Below are 20,217 nucleotides of genomic sequence, written 5' to 3' on the forward strand. Positions count from 1 at the left end.
ACTTTAGTTAAAAATCTTACTGTGTTTTCATGTGAACTGCTTTCTTTATGTTCTTCACCAATTATTGTGCCAAATTTCTAAAAAATGATACAAGAAAAAATAAACTATGTGATTCTCATCACTCCCTTACTTTAGTAAGGAATACAGAAGCTATAAATTTTAAAATGTAGATATAAATAACTTGATGACTGTGGAAAACTGGCATAGAAGGTTTTGACCTAACACTGAAGTGCTTCTTGCAGCAGAAGGAGATCAAAATATATCAACCCCAAATATGCCACTTTGGCATAAGGATTATTTTGAGCTAAAGCTAAGTGAGAATCAACAGATATAGAGAGAATTATCTGCCCTCCATTATCTGCCTAAAAGCAGGGTATAAATTTCCCTTTAAGGAAGATGCTCTTTTTCCCCAACACCAGTGAGAAAGATTGAATCACCATAGAAGACAGGGAGTCGACAGCAGATGAATTTGCCGAAACAGATCTTACTAAAATAAACCTTATCTTCCATTAGTTCCTTCATATACTTACTAGTCACTTTTCCATAAGTCAATTCTCCATTATCCCTTGAAGCCCAAATTCTCTTTCCTTTGTTAAAGGGGTATAAAAGCCTCAGCCTAACTGCTTCTTTGAGTTTCACTTATTTTCTGTGAACTCCCATGCACATAAATATTAATAAAAATTATATGCCTTGTCTCTTGTTAATCTCTCTCTTGTTAGTTTAATTCTCATGCCCCAGGCACTGAACCTAAAAGGATAGAAAAAAGTATTTCCTCCCTGACCGAGTTGTGATCAAACTCAGTTCAGAATATTATTACTTAAGTAACGAGAACTAACAAGTGTTTTTTATTCCAACATCCATCACAGTATGAAGGACATATCTCAGTTTACAATACCATACCTTGATCTGCAAAGCAAAGGAGATCTGACAAATTAAATCTATTGAGAAATAACAACAGGTCTGATGCTTTAAAAAATATACGGTAGGTGTATTTCTCCCACTAAATATAGAAAAACAAAAATTCCTGTGTTCCAATAACCTCACCCAGCAGTAAGGAAACACCACCCAGGCATGTCAGTGGAGGCTGTGGGGGGAACTTGGACTACAGCCCCCACCAGTCAGTAATAAGACGGCACCTGCTTATTCTGGTATCAGAGAAGGCCTGCTGAAGAGAATAGTTAATGAAATCCAAAGTCTTATAAAATAATACCCCAAATGTTCAGGATATAATCCAAAATTCACTTATCGTATCAAGAACCAGGAAAATCTCATTTGAATGAGAAGATAATCAACAGGCAGCAACACCAAGATAACAATGCTGTCAGAATTATCTGATACGGATTTTTAATCAGCCATAATAAAAAAAATGCTTCAGAGAGCACTTATGAACACACTTGAAACAAACAAACAAAAGGGAATCTTGGCAAATAAATAGAGACTATAAAGAAGAAAAGAAAACTGCAGAAATCAAAAATATAACTGACATAAAAAACTCAATGGATGGGACGGGCACAGTGGCTCATGCCTGTAATCCCAGCACTTTGGGAGGCAGTACTTTGGGAGACCAGCCTGACCAACATGGTGAAACCCCGTCTCTACTAAAAATACAAAAAAATTTGCCGGGTGTGGTGGCGTGCGCCTGTAATCCCAGCTACTCAGAAGGCTGAAGCAGGAGAATCGCTTGAATCTGGGAGGCGGAGCTTGCAGTGTGCAGAGATCGTGCCAATGCACTCCAGCCTGGGCGACACAGTGAGACTCTGTCTCAGAAAAACACAACAAAACAAAAAACCAGAGGAAAGAATTAGACAATCAGACTTGAAGACAGAACAATAATAAATTATCCAAACTAAACAACAGAAAGACGATAGACTAGGGGAAAACGACAACAAAAAGCCTCAGGGATCTCTTAGACTCTAACAAAAGATCCAACATTCAGTCATCAGAGTTCCAAAAGGAAGGGAGAAAGAAGGTGGGGCTAAAAAGGTATTCAAAGAAACAACATCCAAAAGTTTCCCAAATTTGCCAAACAAAAACGTAAACATTCAGGAGGCTGAGTGAACCCCAAATAAGTAAATTCCAAGAAATCCAAGCCAAGCAAGATACATCATAGACAAACCTAAAAATCAAAGACAACAACAACAAAAGAAACAAAAACCAAAAAACTTTAAAGCAGCCAGAGAGAAATAATACCTTATCTTTAGGGGAAAAACAATTAGAATGACAAAGATGTCTCATCAAAAACCAAGGAATCCAGAACGAAGTGGCACAACTTTGAAAGAACTCTCAACCTGGAATTATATATCTGGCAAAAATGTCATTCAGGAATAAAGGGGAAATCAAGACAAGCTCGAAAAAGAAATACTAACAATTTGTTGCTAGCATACCTATCCTAAAAGAATGGCTAAAGAAAGCTCAAGAAAAGAAGGGGCTCAAACATTGGAAAGGAAGAAAAAACAATGTTAAAAGTAAAAACAAGAGCTGAGAAAGGACTGAAGAGGAAGGACTACTAGAACAACATAGAGCCAGATGAAACTACGGCCACAGGAGCAAGCCATGGATGAACTGGGACTGTGGAGAGGAGCCCGTGCACTAGGAATTGTGCAAAAGTAGAGCTTTAGTCTCTATTCTAAATATGGCAGATATGCTTGGCTGCCTACCTGTCAGGCCTCTGAGCCCAACCCTGCAGGTATGCATCAAGATGGCCTGGAGCAACTGAGGAACTTCAGGAGAGGTAAAAATAGCCAGGTCCTGCCTTGACTGATGATATTCCACCATTGTGATTTGTTCCTGCCCCACCCTAACTGATCAATTGACCCTGTGACATTCCTTCTCCTGGACAATGAGTATTAGAAGCTCCCCAGGGAGCACCTTGTAACCTCTGTCCCTGCCCACAAGAGAAAAATCCACTTTGACTGTAATTTTCCACTACCCACCCAAATCCTATAAAACTGCCCCACCCCATCTCCCTTTGCTGACTCTTTTCTTGGATTCAGTCCGCCTGCACCTAGGTGACTAAAAAGCGTTATTGCTCACATAAAGCCTGTTTGGTGGTCTCTTCACATGGACACGCGTGACACTACCCAATAGATAAAACTCCCATTCTTTCTTAATAACAAAATCACAATTTAGTTCTGGACTGGGTATCACATGATTCAGAGGAGGCCAGTTCCCTCACCAGATCTACAGACTAAATTATGATTTGTCAATGCCAGTTGTAATTTCATTCCCTTAACAAATACCTGGTTTAGTGTGGGCTTGAGAAGCAGTTCTAATTAAGGATTCTTGAACAGATATCTTCTGAGAGGCTCTTGAGAAAGATTTTCTCCATGAATAAAAACTTATGCAACAGAATTTTGATTCCCCTTTTTCTGCCTCTGGAAGTCACTGTGATAACTGAAAATGTGGCAGTCAACTTGAGACCATAGGGGAACGCAAACATGAAGACAAACCCACATACTACTAAAAACAGACAGATGGAAAGAACGTGGTTTCTTAATGATATCACTGAAGTACTGAATTAACCAAACCTAGTATTAACCTAGCTTCAAACTCATATTATGTGAAATAATTTTTTAAATCTTTCCCAAAACTCTGTGGCATCACATTAAAATGCTAGACAGTAGTCCATTATATGAATATACTGTAATTATGTAGCTATTTCTCTATAATTGGATCCTTAAGTTAGTTTCTTTCTTTTCTTTTCTCCCCCGTTATAAAGGATGATGCAATGAACATCTTTCAGTATAAAATTTTAACTGAATTTAGGGTATACTTTCCATGGACTTTGTTCCAAAGTCCAAGTCAAATGATACAAACATTTTTATTCCCTTTGATGAGCACAGTAGCACCAAATTGATTTCCAGAAAGTATGTTCTTATTAAACTCCTACCAACCATATGTATGGCCTGTTTTACTATATCCCTGCCAAGAGTCATTATTTTCCCTTCATTCTTACTGACGGCGCCTCACTTTAAAAGTCTTGATTAGTTTAAATCAATTTTGGTAATCCAAGTTTCTTCCTTGAGTCTTCTTTTTACATTAAGACAATAAATTATACATACTCGTAAAAATTAAATGGAAAATTTTGCTCACGTCAAACATTTTTTGTGCTACAAGATAGAACTGAGAACCACGCATAACATCACAATGGACAACACAAAGGGAAATAATTATTTCACTTAGGTTAAGGTTAATTCAAATTAAGGTTAATTTAAATTTTAAATAAAACAATGCTGAGTAGTATACTCTTTTCAAAAGAATTAGAGTTGAATGTTACTTGAAGAACATTAAAAAATATTGTAGCAGTCAGTAATTTGGACTGTACAATGAGAAAAATCATTAATTCAAAACGGTCCTCAATTAGATTGCAAAAATAATGAATACAGAGTATGTACTTACAAATCAAACACCAAGTAGTGAAAGCCCTCCTCTGATATGCTATCATGAAGTCGCACTAGAAAAAAATAAGAAAAGAAAATTGTGTTATACCTATTCCAATGATCAATGTTAAACCCCACTTCACATGGGCAGATGTCTCCTAGCTAGAAATATTAGCATTACATTTTATTTTAGCCTTTGATATGTCCGTATCTTTTACAACATAGCTTGGGTTCAGATAGACCTAAGGTTTGGGTGCTGGTTCTGAAAATTAGTAACTATGTGATCTTAAAAAAAAAACTGCTTAACTTGTAATGATATTAGTACCTATGCTTTATAAAATGGTTGAGATTAAATGAGATAGAAATAAATCCACAAATTTTCAGGTGAATACTAAACAAATGTTAAGGATCATTATAATATATGTCCATATACTCAAAGTTACGAGGTTCTGGCAATTCTTTCACTTCCTTGCCATTCCCTTTGCTATCACCTTAGTCCAAGTCCTCACCAACTCATGCTTAGTCACTACAATAGACATTAAGAGGAATGATTCCAAGTCTAGGAAATGGTTTCCTTGTGTTCTCCCTTTTGTTCAAGAAGTTCTAGGTGGCACTCCCTGGTCAACCTGGCAAAACACAGTTTTTGTTATGTTACTTATTTACTCAGGACAGCCAAATCCATTTACCAAGTCATTAGCCCAAAATGTACAGCTTGAACTTTTGCTAAAATAATCTACTAGTTCCTCAAATTAATATCACTTTAAAAACTTCAGTGAGCTAGACTTTAACTGATAACGCTAAACTAAATCATACATGTAGAATTACATACCGCTGTGTCTGCTATTTATTTGTTCATAAGCCCCACACCTTATCCCAGTTATCCTTCATCGATAGTAAATTTTTCTTATTTATTTATTTATTTTTTACTTTTATTTTAGCTTCAGGTGTACATGTGCAGGTCTGCCACATAGGTAAACTCATGTCACGGCGGGTTGACGTACAGATTATTTTGTCACCCAGGTACTAAGCCTAGTACCCAACAGTTATTCTTTCTGCTCCTCTTCCTCCTCCCACCTTGCAACCACTGGTAGCCCCAGTGAATTCTTCCTATGTATCCAAATCACTTGAAGTGGTGACTTGATCTTCACTGGGAGCAAAAGAAGGCAGGGAAAGCAAAAAAGTTTTGGGGCACAACTGCTTTTACAAATGTCACCACAAAATAATAATGATTTTCTACTACATTTCTACTACTGTTATGTTTCCCATGCACTGATGACCACCACATGGAAAATGTGAATTTATAAGAATATTTAGGTTATCACACAAACTAAAATTATTTATAGAGGGAGACTGTAGTACCCATTCAATACTCAAGCTCATAGACTTAACATAATCTCTGTGCTTTATCATCTAATTCCATCCCCTTTGGATCTCATTCTTGGCCTCCTATTAAAATATTTTCTGAATCCCTCTCTAGATAGATTATAGTTTATAAAATATGAATTTTCCATTGTTACTAACATGGGGAGGAGGCCTATACCGTAGGCAACTGGGAATGCAGCCAACAGTTCAGTCTCAGACTCTCTACTTAGCCCTCGAATGCATGAAATGTAAGCACACTGCAGTCCCCCCTGCCCTGCCATCCTTATTTGTCACAGTGTCACCCTTGAGGTCATTCATGCAGCATATTTTATCTTTATTTACTACCTCTAACACCTTTCCCTTCTTCAATATATAGAGTCTCATCATCAATACTCCCAAACAGGAACCATATTTTATAAGTCTTGCATCCCACACAGAGATCTGGCACATAGTAGATGGTCTTTCATCAAATTGTTTTTGAACATTTACTACAGAAGGTTTGGGATAGAAATTTTCACCAATGATAGCTATATATATTATATAAACACATAACACACATGCATATATATATATATATATATATATATATATATAAAATGATTGCTACATAAGCAATTCTTCCATCACTTCAATGGTGAGAAAGGTATTCTTCAAGTTGCCAATATCAGAGATGCCTGCTAGCTTTGCTTAAACTTATGCTGCTGAAGAAAATAAAGAGTTTGGTTTGATGATGCATCTTCTAATGATCATTTAGCACAGTAAAGAAAGCTGGGCCATGGACAATAGCTCACTGGTTTTCTTGAATGACACAGTTTCAGAGATACCTCACTTACCAGCTATAATACAGTATGTATTCAAATGAACTTAAATAATGGCATGGCTTCTTAAAGAACTCATACAATTATTCTGGAAAATAAGATGGGTTCCCATGTTATCAAAGTTAAACTGAAAAGTAAAGTCTATAATGTGACCAAGAGGAAATCATCATTACTTTCTTCCACTGTCTGAAGGTAAAAGCCTTAGGTGCAAGTGGGATCTCAGGTGTCCAGATCAAAGGGATGTACAGCTGAACAGAGGAGGATATTTCAGGTACAACTGGAGAAGTAGTAATAATTTCTGTCTATCCTGGGAATAACATTTTCTTAGAATTATTTCCATTCACTTATTAATACTAATTAATACTAAATATCATCGTTCAGAAATTATTTTTTGAAGAAGTCAGGAGTTGTTCAGATGGAAGCCTGATAATCAAACATATGATATAAAAGCACTTAACCAGCTAACATGTGATAGGTTTTGAGACAAATCATTCAGCCAACTTTACTTCTTTTGCATCACATCACACAATTCCAAAATAATCTCTAATAAATCTAACCAGTCATTTGACCACGCGAGATTATGAATAAGTATGTTACTGATGTAGCAGAAAAAAATCAGCATCATGTTTACTTGGGATTAATATATATATATTTCCTTCCTTCTTTCATTCCTTCCTTCCTTATGTCCTTCCCTACCTCCTTCCACTCTCTTATTTTAAATAATGAACTGAAAAAACAGAATTACATGAAATTGTCATGATTTTAACTTACTGTATTAACAAAAGTAGGTCCTGTTGTCTTCACAGAGACATTCCACATGTTTACAATTATTGTGAGGATGGGTTTGTTTCCTTTAAAAATGTTTAACTCTTCAACTATTATTCTCAGAGTTGATGGTATGTCTAAAACAGTCTGGAAGATACTGTTTTAGTTGTAGACATCATCTATTTATCTCCAAGCCTTTTCTGTTGGTCGAAAGTATCTTTCATCTCCTATCCTTTTTTTCCTTTTTAACAGTTTCTCAAGGATTGAAAATCATATTTACTTTTACAAATGTTACATTAATTATTTCCTATAAATAATTGTCAATTCATTTGCACACCAAGGGAATAACATAACATTCTGTTCATCACAGCTGTTAGCTCAAGATTGACGGCATGGCTGGCCTTGACAGCACTGCAGATGCTGCATTTTGAAGCATACTGCACCTCGTTCTTTCTATGACCACTCTGTTATTGCCATAAGCTGCACATATGAGTGGGCACAATTAGCCTAATTACAGTTGTCCCTGTGACTTTTTTAGAGAGAAATTTTAAAAACGATAATGAGAAAAACATTTGAGAAAACAGGTTATAATACATTTTGGCAGTCATTCTTTTTGAAGTTTGCTCAAAGGTAAAATTACGTATATGAATAAATGAATTTTCACAACCTGAAATAGCACAACAGTTCTCATCTGGAATAGAATTTTAAATTATGGAACTTTAAGTATGGAATTTACAAGGGGGATAAAAGTGCTTCTGAGGCTAAAAATAGTTCCAAAGGTTAGTTGACCCATGGCCTAATTCTTTTCCTTTCTCTCCTGCGTGTATTATCACATTTGAATGATCACAGGATCGCTGCTTTCTCTTCCTGTCCTGTGTGCTTGCAATATTCCATTGCAGTTTCTAGCTAAATATTAGCTCCATAAAGAAAGGGTCAAATAGGCCATGGTCATTGTATGATCTGAGAAATTTTAAATATGATAGAAGTTTTCTATTTATTTTAATTCTTCATTTCACTTAAGGGGTTAAAAGATAAAATAAAACTTACAGTTCTTACTGTCAGGCACAATGCAAATAATTTGTGCAAGAGTTATTTAATATACGCAAGCATCACAAGGACACTTTGCCATAAGCTTTTACAAATGAACATTCATAGGCTTAGGGGTGTGGAGAAAATTTCCAGGTTAACAGCCAGTAATTGGCCAGGCTAGGACCAAAATGTAGAGCTGGATGATTCCAAAGACCTTGTTCTTACTGAGAATACTAGGTGGGCTCCCTAAAACCTTTCTGTCAACAAACTACTTGCCAAATACCTGGTGGCATATGAACTGGTTTGTCAGGGTAAAATAATACTCAAAAAAATTCAAAAGAGAAGAAATAAAAAAATTATTATAGTGACTGAAGAAAGAAAAGTAGTTTAACAAATAAGTAACAGACAATTTCCACAGAAAAAGAAAACTATTTTGAGTGTAGGTTTAAAATGTGATGCTATAATTTTGAGGGTATAGAGGTAGCTAGATGATGTCTAGGATATGAAGCCACATTTGTCTCTCTATACAGTTCCTAAAGCCCCAGAAAATTGTTATTTTTCCACTTCAAATTAGGAATATGAGAATTGCCAGTGACTCAGCTGTTTTATCTGATAGAACATTTAATGTACCAAAAATGCTAGTGAGTTGAAGAATCTGAAAGCTTACCCAACATACAAAATATCATAAATTTAAATTATTTTCATTTCCAAAAATTAACACTTTCACATCATGGACATTATGATAGCATGGACAAAAAGGTGTGGGGGGAGGCGGGCGGGGGTGGAAGTAGAAATGAATGGGCAAGGGAGAAGAGGGAAAAGAGCAGGAAAATTAAACTCCAAGTAGAAGCTATGTCAACGGTGATTAGGTACATCTTATCCATTTTGATGACACATGTTAGAAACACTCCTGTCAAAAGAAAAGGAATATATTATTTTACAGAGACTTATTATCTTTCATAAAAGACTGATGATAGGATACAAAGTCTTCCTCTTTCCTCCATTTCTTAACAGTACCCCCCACACAAAATAAAACCAAGGTTGTTAATTATTTATATAAAAATTATTTGGTTCAAATTATACTGATTCTTACTCTGCTACACAACCCAAACTCACTATCTGTTGCTCTTCACTAAAATTTATTATGGAGATGAGGCAGTCAATTACATTGGTGGACCCCAGTGGACTATGTCTATCATTATTCATGTCCTTGTGCAGTCCCCTCCCACATTACCTCTGGGCTTGGTTATGTGATTTGCTTTGAGTGAGTAGCACGTGTGATGCAAACAAAACCTTAATAAGTTTCCTACACTGGAGCTGTAATCTTGGAAACCACTTGCTGTGCTAAAAGAAAAGATCAGGTTAGATTGAAAGACAAGAGGCCACATGGAGAGAAACCTCCGAGGTTGAGAGATAATTTTGACATTTTATTACTAGCAGAGCTCATAGCTGAACGAAACTGCATGAATGACCTCAGTTACACCATGTGAGTAGAGCACCTATCTGACTCAATCCAGTCAACTCATAAAAATTATTACAAATAATAAACTAATGTTATTTTAGGCCACTAAATCTGGGATGGGGATTATTACCTAACAATAGAATAAATAAACAGAAAAGATTTAATCCGAAATGTGTGATTGACCACACTGTCCTCAAATAAGTCTTTCAATATCACAAGCAAATTTAGCAGAAAAAAAGAATGAGTCTGACCTCAGAAAATAAGGAAGAATTAGTATAAATTCTAAAAGTGAGCATGGTAGGGCAATGCTGCCAATATTATCATAATACTAATAGAGTAATTCATACAGAACAGATTGTATTATATCCTCATAATCATTGTTTGTCAGCTCTGAGCTATAGTCCTGGTTATTAATGAGGCAGAATTTGCATTTTTAGCTTTGCTATGTTGCAAAGATTGAGGTAGTTGGATTTGGTTCACATACTGGGATGCAAAAATGGCAGCTTGTAAGTCAGATCCTTTTTATATTCCCATCAGTAGTTAATTATAATTCACAGCTAAAACAAGTACTAGCCAAGTTAGGCCATCGAACATGCCAAGTCTACCCCAAAAGAGGGAATCCAACATTGAGTTCATTTGTAAATTAAAAATAATAAATATATACATATATTTATTAATTTTATATCTATATACACTTTTTTCAACATTACATTAAAAATATAAAAACATACACACACTAGTATTAGAACATTTTAACAGTCAAATTACACCACTCTGGAGAGAAATTTCAGCTCAACCATTTTTCTCCTGGCTTTATTTAGGACAAAGCTGCTCATTTCTAGAGAGAAAACTTTTCAAATAGAAAACACAAAAGCACTGAAAACTAAGTTCAAAATCAAACTAACACTCCTAGAAAAGTGAAGCCAAATCTCTCTATGTGGTTTTTTAAAATGTCTTTCCTATAACACAAGTAATATAATTAACAAAATGACACCATTTGATTTTTATTTTCCCAGTATAAAATATATTAACTTGAGTACATTAGAAAAATATATGTTGTTTTTTTTTGAAATAGAGATGTTCATTTTTAAAACACTGAATAGAAATATAGACAGATAGAGATACCTATTCGTTTTTATGCTGTTAGTAAGGTCAAGAGTCCTATATAGAATTTATACTTTGTCTTTTTACTTGTTTTAACAAGAAACTTCAACATTTGAGCATACAAAATTTGGGAGTTTGATTAGCTGGCTAAGGCAAACAAATGAACTGGTCAGGCTTAGAAGCCACAGTCTGTTCTAATTTTAGCTATTTGAACACATAAAGTTACATAAAGGATATGTATTTTTCAAAAGCTATTTAGCAATATGCCCCATTAATAAATGCCAAATAAGTCATTATTCATTACTCAAAAGTTAAGATTAACTTCTATATCAGAAATTGAAAAATTATAGTAAATTTCAGATATTCTTCCTGCAGGGACAAAAAAAAAAAAAAATCTACCTTGTAAACTTAATATCAACTAACATTAAATTATACTTCGAAGCAATTCACTGCTTATACTTAAGAATAGGAATGAATATTAATTAACTACTTTTTAAAATAATCAAATGTAATTATTATATGAAAACTTGATAGGGAATGCCATCTATATTACTTTAAAAACTATTCTAAAAGTACACAAAGAAAGTTACTGGATCCCAAGATAAGTCCTGAAACTCAAAGCATATCAACTCTGGTGACTATAGTCTCCATCCTTATTCTCAAATCCTCACCCGACTCCTGATTCGAGATTAAAAGCCAAGTTTAGATCATCTTCAATATCTAAAGGATCGGATTAGTATAATAGCATTAAGTACTGACTAGAAGAAATCATTATGCCTTTTACAAGCCAGCACTAATTACAAGCCAGCACTAATTACAAGCCTAGATTATCCAGCTGGTTTTCTGATGGGTCAAAATAGTTATTACCTGGGAGAATTTCAACCTGGAAAGAAATCAGAAAGTGGGAGATATGATCAGTAACTGTTGACTCTATGGGAATCAACCACACTGATCACATGACACCACAAATAGCATGAAAGAACAATCAGTTCTTTTGCTTGAAAGAAAAAAGTCATCAATGGCTAAATATAGAAGCTCAGAGAAGATTAAAACAATATAAAAGTAAATAGGTAATCATGTAATACCCTGTCCTGCTCATTTTTAATAAAAACATAAATGTAAGGGGAAATTAAATAATAGATTTAGTAATATCTGGAAACGTTCTTTGTTTTCTATGAAAAATAATGAGGTTATCTTGTTTATATTTTAATTGAATAATTCTATTCTGCTTTTTTTGTTTTCTAAAAAGGTAATTTCATTTCTTGGAAAAGTTGACACTCATTTCAAGAGTATTGAGATAATACTCATTTATATAGAAAAATCTTCCTTCCCTCTTTAAATTTTACATTCATATCATTTGTTTTATGAATTTTGATCAGTGATTCCAACTTTCTTTTCTTCTTGCCTCCTCATGTTTTTGTAATTCTATCTTCCATTATGTATTGCAAGTTAGTCAGTGATCTCTCATCAATATCCTTAGCCATTAGGATTATTAAAAAAGGGCCAGGTGCAGTGGCTTACGCCTGTAATCCCAGCACTTTAGGAGGCTGAGGCAGGCGGATCACTTGAAGTCAGGAGTTTGAGACCAGCCTGGGCAACATGGTGAGACCCTATCTCTACCAAAATTACAAAAAATTAGCTGGGTGTGGTAATTTATGCCTGTAGTCCCAGCTATTCATGAGGCTGAGGCAGGAGAATCGCTTGAACCAGGGCGGCGGAGATTGCAGTGAGCCGAGAAATCACCACCGTACTCCAGACTGAGCAACACAGTGATACCCTGTCTTAAAAAAAAAAAAAAAAAAAATTCGAAAAAGAAGAGAGACGTCTGTCTTGGTCTATCTTACTGTACTCTCTTAACCTTATCAGAAATTTTGATGAGTATGGGAGAAGTAAGGGAAGACGACAATATATGGAAAAGTAAAGGTATTCCTGAGAAGACAAATCCCTTGCTGATGAAGAGTTGTTACTTCTGTAAGGAAAATCAGAACAATTTTTTTTGTTCTTAATTTGAAATGGGGTCTTGCTATGTTGCTGAGGCTGGCCTGGTTTAAGCAATCCTCCTACCTCAGCCTCCAGAATAGCTGGGATTACACAAACACCGCCATTCCTGGCTAGAAGAAACAATTTTTAAAGAAGATAAAAAATAACAAGAATAAAATCAAACAGGCTGAAGTATATTTCACATTAAAGGTAACTATTGCTTTTTGAAACTTTTGCTTGGGTCGTACACACACACAGACACACACATATATAAAATATACACTGGGCCATGATATAAAACATTTTTTAAACTCTAGGTCACAATAAGTAATACTTGATAAGCACTGGATTAGATGATCCTTTAAGAAGATCCTATAACATCCTTTCTAAGTTTTTACATTTCTACATTCCTGGATGATTATGGCTAATAAACAGTATGGAAAACAAACAATACAGTTATGACCAATACAAAGCTGAATATGATTCTTTAAGTGTAAGAGTTTTCCCTCTTCAACACTCTAACATGTTAAAGTTTAAAACATACTTCATTTTATTTTGGAATTGTTTTTAATGAACAACTAGAGAGAAAACATAGAACATTTATCTTGCCAAATTAAAAATATGCTCTTCAAAAAATTAACTGAGCAGATGAGTTGCTTTTATAACACTAGCCCCTGGAGAATAGTAAATGGAAAATCTTATTAGATCATCTTCTCTTTGTAACTTACTACCATATTATCTTAACACTTGCAACTGTATTTTCCCTAGAGACTCACTAGCCCAAATGCTCTCATGTTTCAATTCCTTTTTTGAAAATTCATTTATCGCATTTTTCTAAAGTTGATATGTCCTATAAGCAGGAAATATGTGAGTTTAAAATCCTAATACATGTTAAGAAATGCAATGTAACTGGCTTGTAGACATATTGTATTATAATATTATATTATCCAATAACATTTGTCTCTATATATCTATTTTTATGATGAAAGCACTTAAAATACCAGTTTATTTCTCCTGGATAATATATGCAAAAGAAGTATATGAAAAATACATTCTGTGATCTTAGGCTCACAATCTGGGAAAAGCATGGGAGTTATTTATGAACTTGCTCATGAATTAGATGCCATTGGAATAATGAATACTACTAGTGAATATAGCTGCAGGCACCAGTCTGCATCTATCAGGCACCTAATGTATTTTTATCTAAGCCTTCAAGAGAACAGTTAGTTCAGCCTAGGTCAATGATGTTTTTAAAGTAAAGAATAATTGTCTATTTATCATTAAATCAAGGAAGTTATAATGAATGTCAGACATCTCAAATGTATAGTGCATTTGCTTATCTCACAGACATCGCAAACCAAACAAGCTCAAAGAACTCGTGATCTTCCCCCTAAAACCTGCTTCATCCATGGTCTTCCATCTTTCCAGTTGCTCATAAAAACCCCAACGTAATTCTTGACCCTTTCTGTGAAAGCAAAATCTAATCTGAAAGCAAATCCTTCAAAATATAATAGGGCGAGATGGAATATACATACATATACAGAGAAAATCTGACCACTTTTCATCTCCTCCAGTTACAAGCCTGATCTATGGCAAGTCCAGTAGCCTCCTATCTAATTTCTGTGTTTCTACCCTGCCCTCTCACTGTCTTTACCATAGCAGCCAGAACAATTGTGTTAAAACTTAAATCCGATTATTGTCCTTCGGTTCAGAATCCTCCAATGGCTCTCCACTTACTGTCTCTGAGTAAGAGCCCAAACTCCATTCATGGCCTAAAAGGTCCCTTTCTCCCCTACCCTCATCCCCCTAACCTTTCCTACTGCTTGTCCCTGGTCCACTGTGCTCCAACTTCACTGGCATCCTTGCTGTTTGTGGAGAACTCCAGGCAAGCTCCTGTCTCAGAGCCTTTGCACTTGATGTTTCCTCTGCCTGGAATTCTTTCCCCTGATATTCACATGGCTCACGACCTCATCTGTTTTAAGTCCCTACACAGCTTTTCAGAGTATTCATTTTCGTAAATAAAGTTTTTGTTTGTTTGTTTGGAACATAGCCACATCAATTTGTTTATGTATTATCTATGGTGGTATAAAGCTAGGACTGCATTGTTTAATAATTGTAACAAAGACATGTACAGAAAACTGAAAATACAAACCCCTTTACAGAAAACGTCTGTTGACCCCTGGAGTAGAGGGTAAGATTGCTGAAAGAGAGAATATACGTGCTGAGAGGCCAGAGTTTGGCATGCATAATCTATGTGGCTAACTAAAGCCATGAAGAATGATGGTGGAGGTGGAAAGGAGAGAACGTATCAAGTCATTCACTATATAATACCACAAATGATAGGAATCACCAAGAGAATGACAGAAAACTGCTGTGCTAAGAATGTAGGATGTTATAATCTAAGAAATTGTTTTTCAAAGATAGGTTTGGGTAAGGATGGAGGTAGGGGATATTGAGGGAGGAGGTGTTAACTATGGTCTTGTAAAAGCAGCGAAGAGCAAGAAAACAGTTGTCCCTCCCCTGGTATGCAGAGGCCCAAGGAAACAGCCAACACCTCCAGGTGCTGCAGATAAAGCAGCTCACTCAAGAGAGTCAGGCTGCAGTCAGCACAAGAAGAAATGAACACAGATTATTAGAGAACGGGGGCAGTTTGCAAATATTATGATGCCTGATTTATTATTGTACAATTAAAGGGAAAAAGAAAACTAACGAAAAGCGTGAAAAGTTGGCAATTTTCTCACAGTCTAAGCATTAACCCAACAGTTATTCAAATTGCTTAAGATTCATACTCAGTAAACTTTCATGTTTTTACAAGAGAATTTTTTTTTTTTTTTGAGACAGTCTCACTCTGTCACCAGGCTGTAGTGCCGTGGCATGATCTCAGCTCCCTGCAACCTCCGCCTCCCGGGTTCAAGCAATTCTCCTGCCTTAGCCTCTCGAGTAGCTGGGACTACAGGTGTGCGCCACCACGTCCAGCTAATTTTTGTATTTTTAGTAGAGATGGGATTTCACCATGTTAGCAAGGATGGTCTTGATCTCTTGACCTTGTGATCCGCCTGCTTCGGCCTCCCAAAGTGCTGGGATTACAGGCGTAAGCCACCACACCCTGCTAGAAGAGATATTTTTAAGTAAATTATATTTTTAAGAACCAAATTTAAGAAATATAATTTTTGGTATTTTATTACTATTATATTTCCAAAAGTTCTAAATCTTATTAAAGTGTGATTGTGATTTTACATATTTTTTATTTTTGAGACAGAGTCTTGCTGTGTTACCAGGCTGGAGTGCAGTGGTGTGATCAAGGCTCACTGTAGACTCCAATTCCTGGGCTCACGTCATCTTCCCATCTCAGCCTTCCAGTTACTACAGGCACACACCACCACACCTGGATAATTTTTTGTTTTTGTAGAGATGAGGTCTCACTAGGTTGTCCTGGCTTGTGATTTTAAGTGTTTATGCAAATATCCCGTATTTACGGCATCTAAATTATTTAGAGAACAATGAAGAGTTAGTCTGATTTTATTCACTCATTATATAAACATTTTAATATCTTCATACTTGGTCTGAATATGCATTTTAATTAAGTTTTCTTCCTGGCTCTTATATGCCAGATGACGTACTGTAAAAAATGAATAAAGAAGATACATTTTAAATTTGTTCTCAATAAAAATATCTATATGACATTCTTTTTTTGATGAAAATTGGTTTTGCCACCTCCATTCTTAAGCAAACTATTTTGTCAAACTGTCTTTCAACCCCGAACAAAAAACGTTAATAGAAAATATGTTCCAAGATTCCTGGAAAATATATTTACATCTATAATCTTGACTAGAGTCTTCATTCAGAGATTCTAAGCCAATGGGATAAATGAAGAGCTTATGAATAGTTGTACCTAAGACTGTTAAGAAGACAGAGCACAGTATTGTAAGAAGTAAGGTTCTAGGTGGGGTTCTTTCTTTCAGTCACTCAGCATATTTTCTTGAACGTTATTTGCTGGGGATATAACTGTGAATGAATCAAGGAATGGTGATCTCAGCACTCCTACAGTCATTAAGACGAAATCCTCTCACTGATTTTGTAATTCTGTATTCTGGATTATTGGCTTTGCGGCTAAGGCATATCCCATAAAACATGTTTCATTTTACAGTCTTCTCATTAACCATGCCCAGGGAAGCACAAGAACACAATGTAACTATGTGGCGAACAAATCTAACAAGTCGTAAGTTTTAACTAAATAAACTATGAAATGTCTTCATCTATACAGGGCTACTAAATCAGCAGTCTTTATCCACTGACAAACTGATTTCATCAAACAACATGCTTTTCTGATTTTTCTTATTTTCCAAAATTAACTTGCTATTGAGAAAGTTTAGCAAATTTTTAAACCTGAAAGACAAATTTCCTGGTAAACAACCATTTAACATCCCCTGTGCCTTTGCCTCAAATCCATTACTGACAAGGCAGTCATCCTTTCAAAATGCAAATCTGATTATATCACACTTGACTAGTTTAAAATTTGTCAACCCTTCCTGTTATGTTGAGGAGCAAACTTCTTAACATGACCCATTTATCATGTATCATCCAAACTGGGACACTCTGAGAGTGAAAGAGAGTGATTAATTTTTATACCAGTAAACCAGGACAGTCCCTAGAAAAGAGGTTAGTGTGGCTATCCCATCCACAAGGCCCTACCTCTTCAAATTCCTTCACATTCTCCCTCACTGTTTCCCCTCCAGCTCCCTCCAGCAGGCATCTTTGTTAAGAAAAAAATAATACAGCTGAGCACAGTGGCTCATGCCTGTAATCCCAATGCTTTGGGAGGCTGAGGCAGAAGGATTGCTTGAGCCCAGGAGTTCGAGACCAGATCGGGTCACAAAGTGAGGCCCCATCTCTACAAAAAATTTTTAAAAAGCCAGACATGGTGTTGCATGCCTTTGGTTCCAGCTACGTGGAAGGCTGAAGAAGGAAGATCGTTTGAGCTCAGGAAGTCAAGGCTACAGTGAGCCATGTTTGCACCACTGCGCTCCAACCTGAGTGATAATGAAACCCTGCCTCAAAAATTTATAAATATGTATCTCCATATTCAAAACCTGCAAATGGTCAAAAGAATACATGTCCGTTGAATGACATGATGAAACACTGTCTAACTGACTCACTGAGGATTATCTAATTCTCTAGAATATCTTTATTTTGTTTTATTATTTGCTATTGATTAGGCTTTAATTAGGAGTCTGTAAACCATGGTCTGTGGGCCACATTGGGATAGCAGAGTGTTTTTATATAGTCCATGAGCATAAGGATACATAACAGAGAACTTACATGGCCCACAAAGCCTAAAAAATCTACTCCTTTACCAAAAAGTTTGCCAACTTCTGGATTAAGAAAACTGATGATGCTGCAACTGATTCTCAAAGGTTATACCCTTGTTGCCTGTAAAGCAATAACCAGTTTAGTTTTATGGCAATTACATCCAGGCATTCTTTTTTTCAGTGACTATGAATATTTCTGTTACTCCTACGCTTTTTTGAACTGGCTTTGCCATCTTGCTAGTTCTCTCATGAATAAAGTATTTTGTAATAAGTATTTTATAAAAAATAAAATATAAAGTATTTTGTAAATAAGTAATAATGACTACAGATTAACGATGATCAACAATATCAGTGATCAATGATGTCTCTCTCTATATATACATACATGTATATACACACACACATATATGTGACATCTCAAACATGTGGTGCGTTTGCTTGTGATCCACCTGTCTTGGCCTCCCAAAGTGCTGGGATTACAGGCGTAAGCCACCACACCCTGCTAGAAGAGATATTTTTAAGTAAATTATATTTTTAAGAACCAAATTTAAGAAATATAATTATGTGTGTATATGTATATGTGTGTATATACATATACATGCACACCCACACACACACACACACACAAACACTTATAGCATATGTCACTTAACTACAGAGATACATACTGAGAAGTGTTGTTAGGTGATATTGTTGTGCGAACATCAAAGTGTACTTATACAGCCCTAGATGGTATAGCTTACTACACATCTAGCCTATATGGTAGTCTATTGCTCCTAGGCCACAAACCTGCACAATATGTTACTGTACTGAATAAGGAACAACTGTTAACATAATGGTAAGCATCTGCTTATCTGAGCATAGAAAAGATAACAGTAAAAATATGGTATTATAATCTTATCTGACCATCTTCAATGCAGACAGTCTGTTGTTAACTGAAACGTTGTTATGTGGTGACTGTGTGTGTGTGTGAGATATGTTTTAATTAGTAAATATATCATATTATATGAATATACCATAATCTACATAATCAGTCTTCTGTGGAAGGGCATTTGAATTGTCTCCTGTCTCCTGTTCTTCAACCCTATCACTCTCACTCACCCTCAAGAAGCTTCTCATTGTGTATTAAATATGTACACATCACCAAGCCAGGATTTCAAGGTCTTCTTTGGTCCAGAAGTATTTAACTGATAATCTGTTGTTTCTGACCTCTGAGGCCCTTTCCTGGAATGCTGCCTACTCCAGTCCCTACCATAGAAGCCCTATTCTTCACGCTCAAATGCCAGCTGCTCACAGTTCATGGCTCAATGCAGACCTTCCTTCCATTTTCTATAGTTCTTGGAGCCTCACTTCGAGTAAATTTAAGGAAAATAGGAGACTCAGTCAATCTTGAATAAGTTTAACCACCTTTGAAGTAATACATCCTAAGATTTGATATGTAACAGGTAAAGAAAATAAGAAGTATGTCAAATTTCCATCCACAGCCAAGATGTACCATGGAAAAATGTTTTGAATATAACTTCTACAAAAAATAAACCAACTTGATGTGTTCCTCTGTAAGTGAAGGTAAATTAGATTTTTTCAATTTATATCATTTCTTCCATTACATTTCACTGTAATAAATTTTGGACTTCTTAATATAGGTGATTCTTATGATCTACAGTAGTTGTGTTCTATAAAGTCATCATGAACACTGAATGAGCAATATATTAAACTACTGTTCTGGGAGAAATACAGGGTTAGTTTCCTGTAAGTCCCTAGTCACAAGATTTCTGTCAACTAATCAATATGTAACCTAGTTTTACGTGTGTTTCTGTTTAAAGAGAGCTTAATTGATACACATTGTTGATTCACTGACATTGAACCCACAGTAAAAGGCATGATAACTCATGCATGAATGAAGCTTATCTAATACACAGATATTTTCCATAAGGCACATCACAACCTTCTTGAGCTTAGGAACTCTAGACAGCACTGCAGCTTTATATTTGGGGGACATTTTAAACAGG

The 20,217-nt window shown here is 35.6% G+C and overlaps 1 protein-coding gene across 50 annotated transcripts in view; it reads right to left on the reverse strand.

The window, feature by feature from the left end:
* Positions 1-20,217, reverse strand: part of CAMK2D (calcium/calmodulin dependent protein kinase II delta) — a 305,845-nt gene that overhangs the window by 154,970 nt on the left and 130,658 nt on the right. For all 50 annotated transcript variants that reach the window (XM_045392801.3, XM_045392793.3, XM_065545414.2 and 47 more), the window contains exon 4: positions 4,399-4,453. In XM_045392801.3, the coding sequence (XP_045248736.1) occupies positions 4,399-4,453 (55 nt within the window). The remainder of the gene's footprint in view (positions 1-4,398; positions 4,454-20,217) is intronic.

The sequence above is a fragment of the Macaca fascicularis genome, chromosome 5 (genome assembly GCF_037993035.2).
Source record: "Macaca fascicularis isolate 582-1 chromosome 5, T2T-MFA8v1.1".
NCBI lineage: Eukaryota > Metazoa > Chordata > Mammalia > Primates > Cercopithecidae > Macaca > Macaca fascicularis.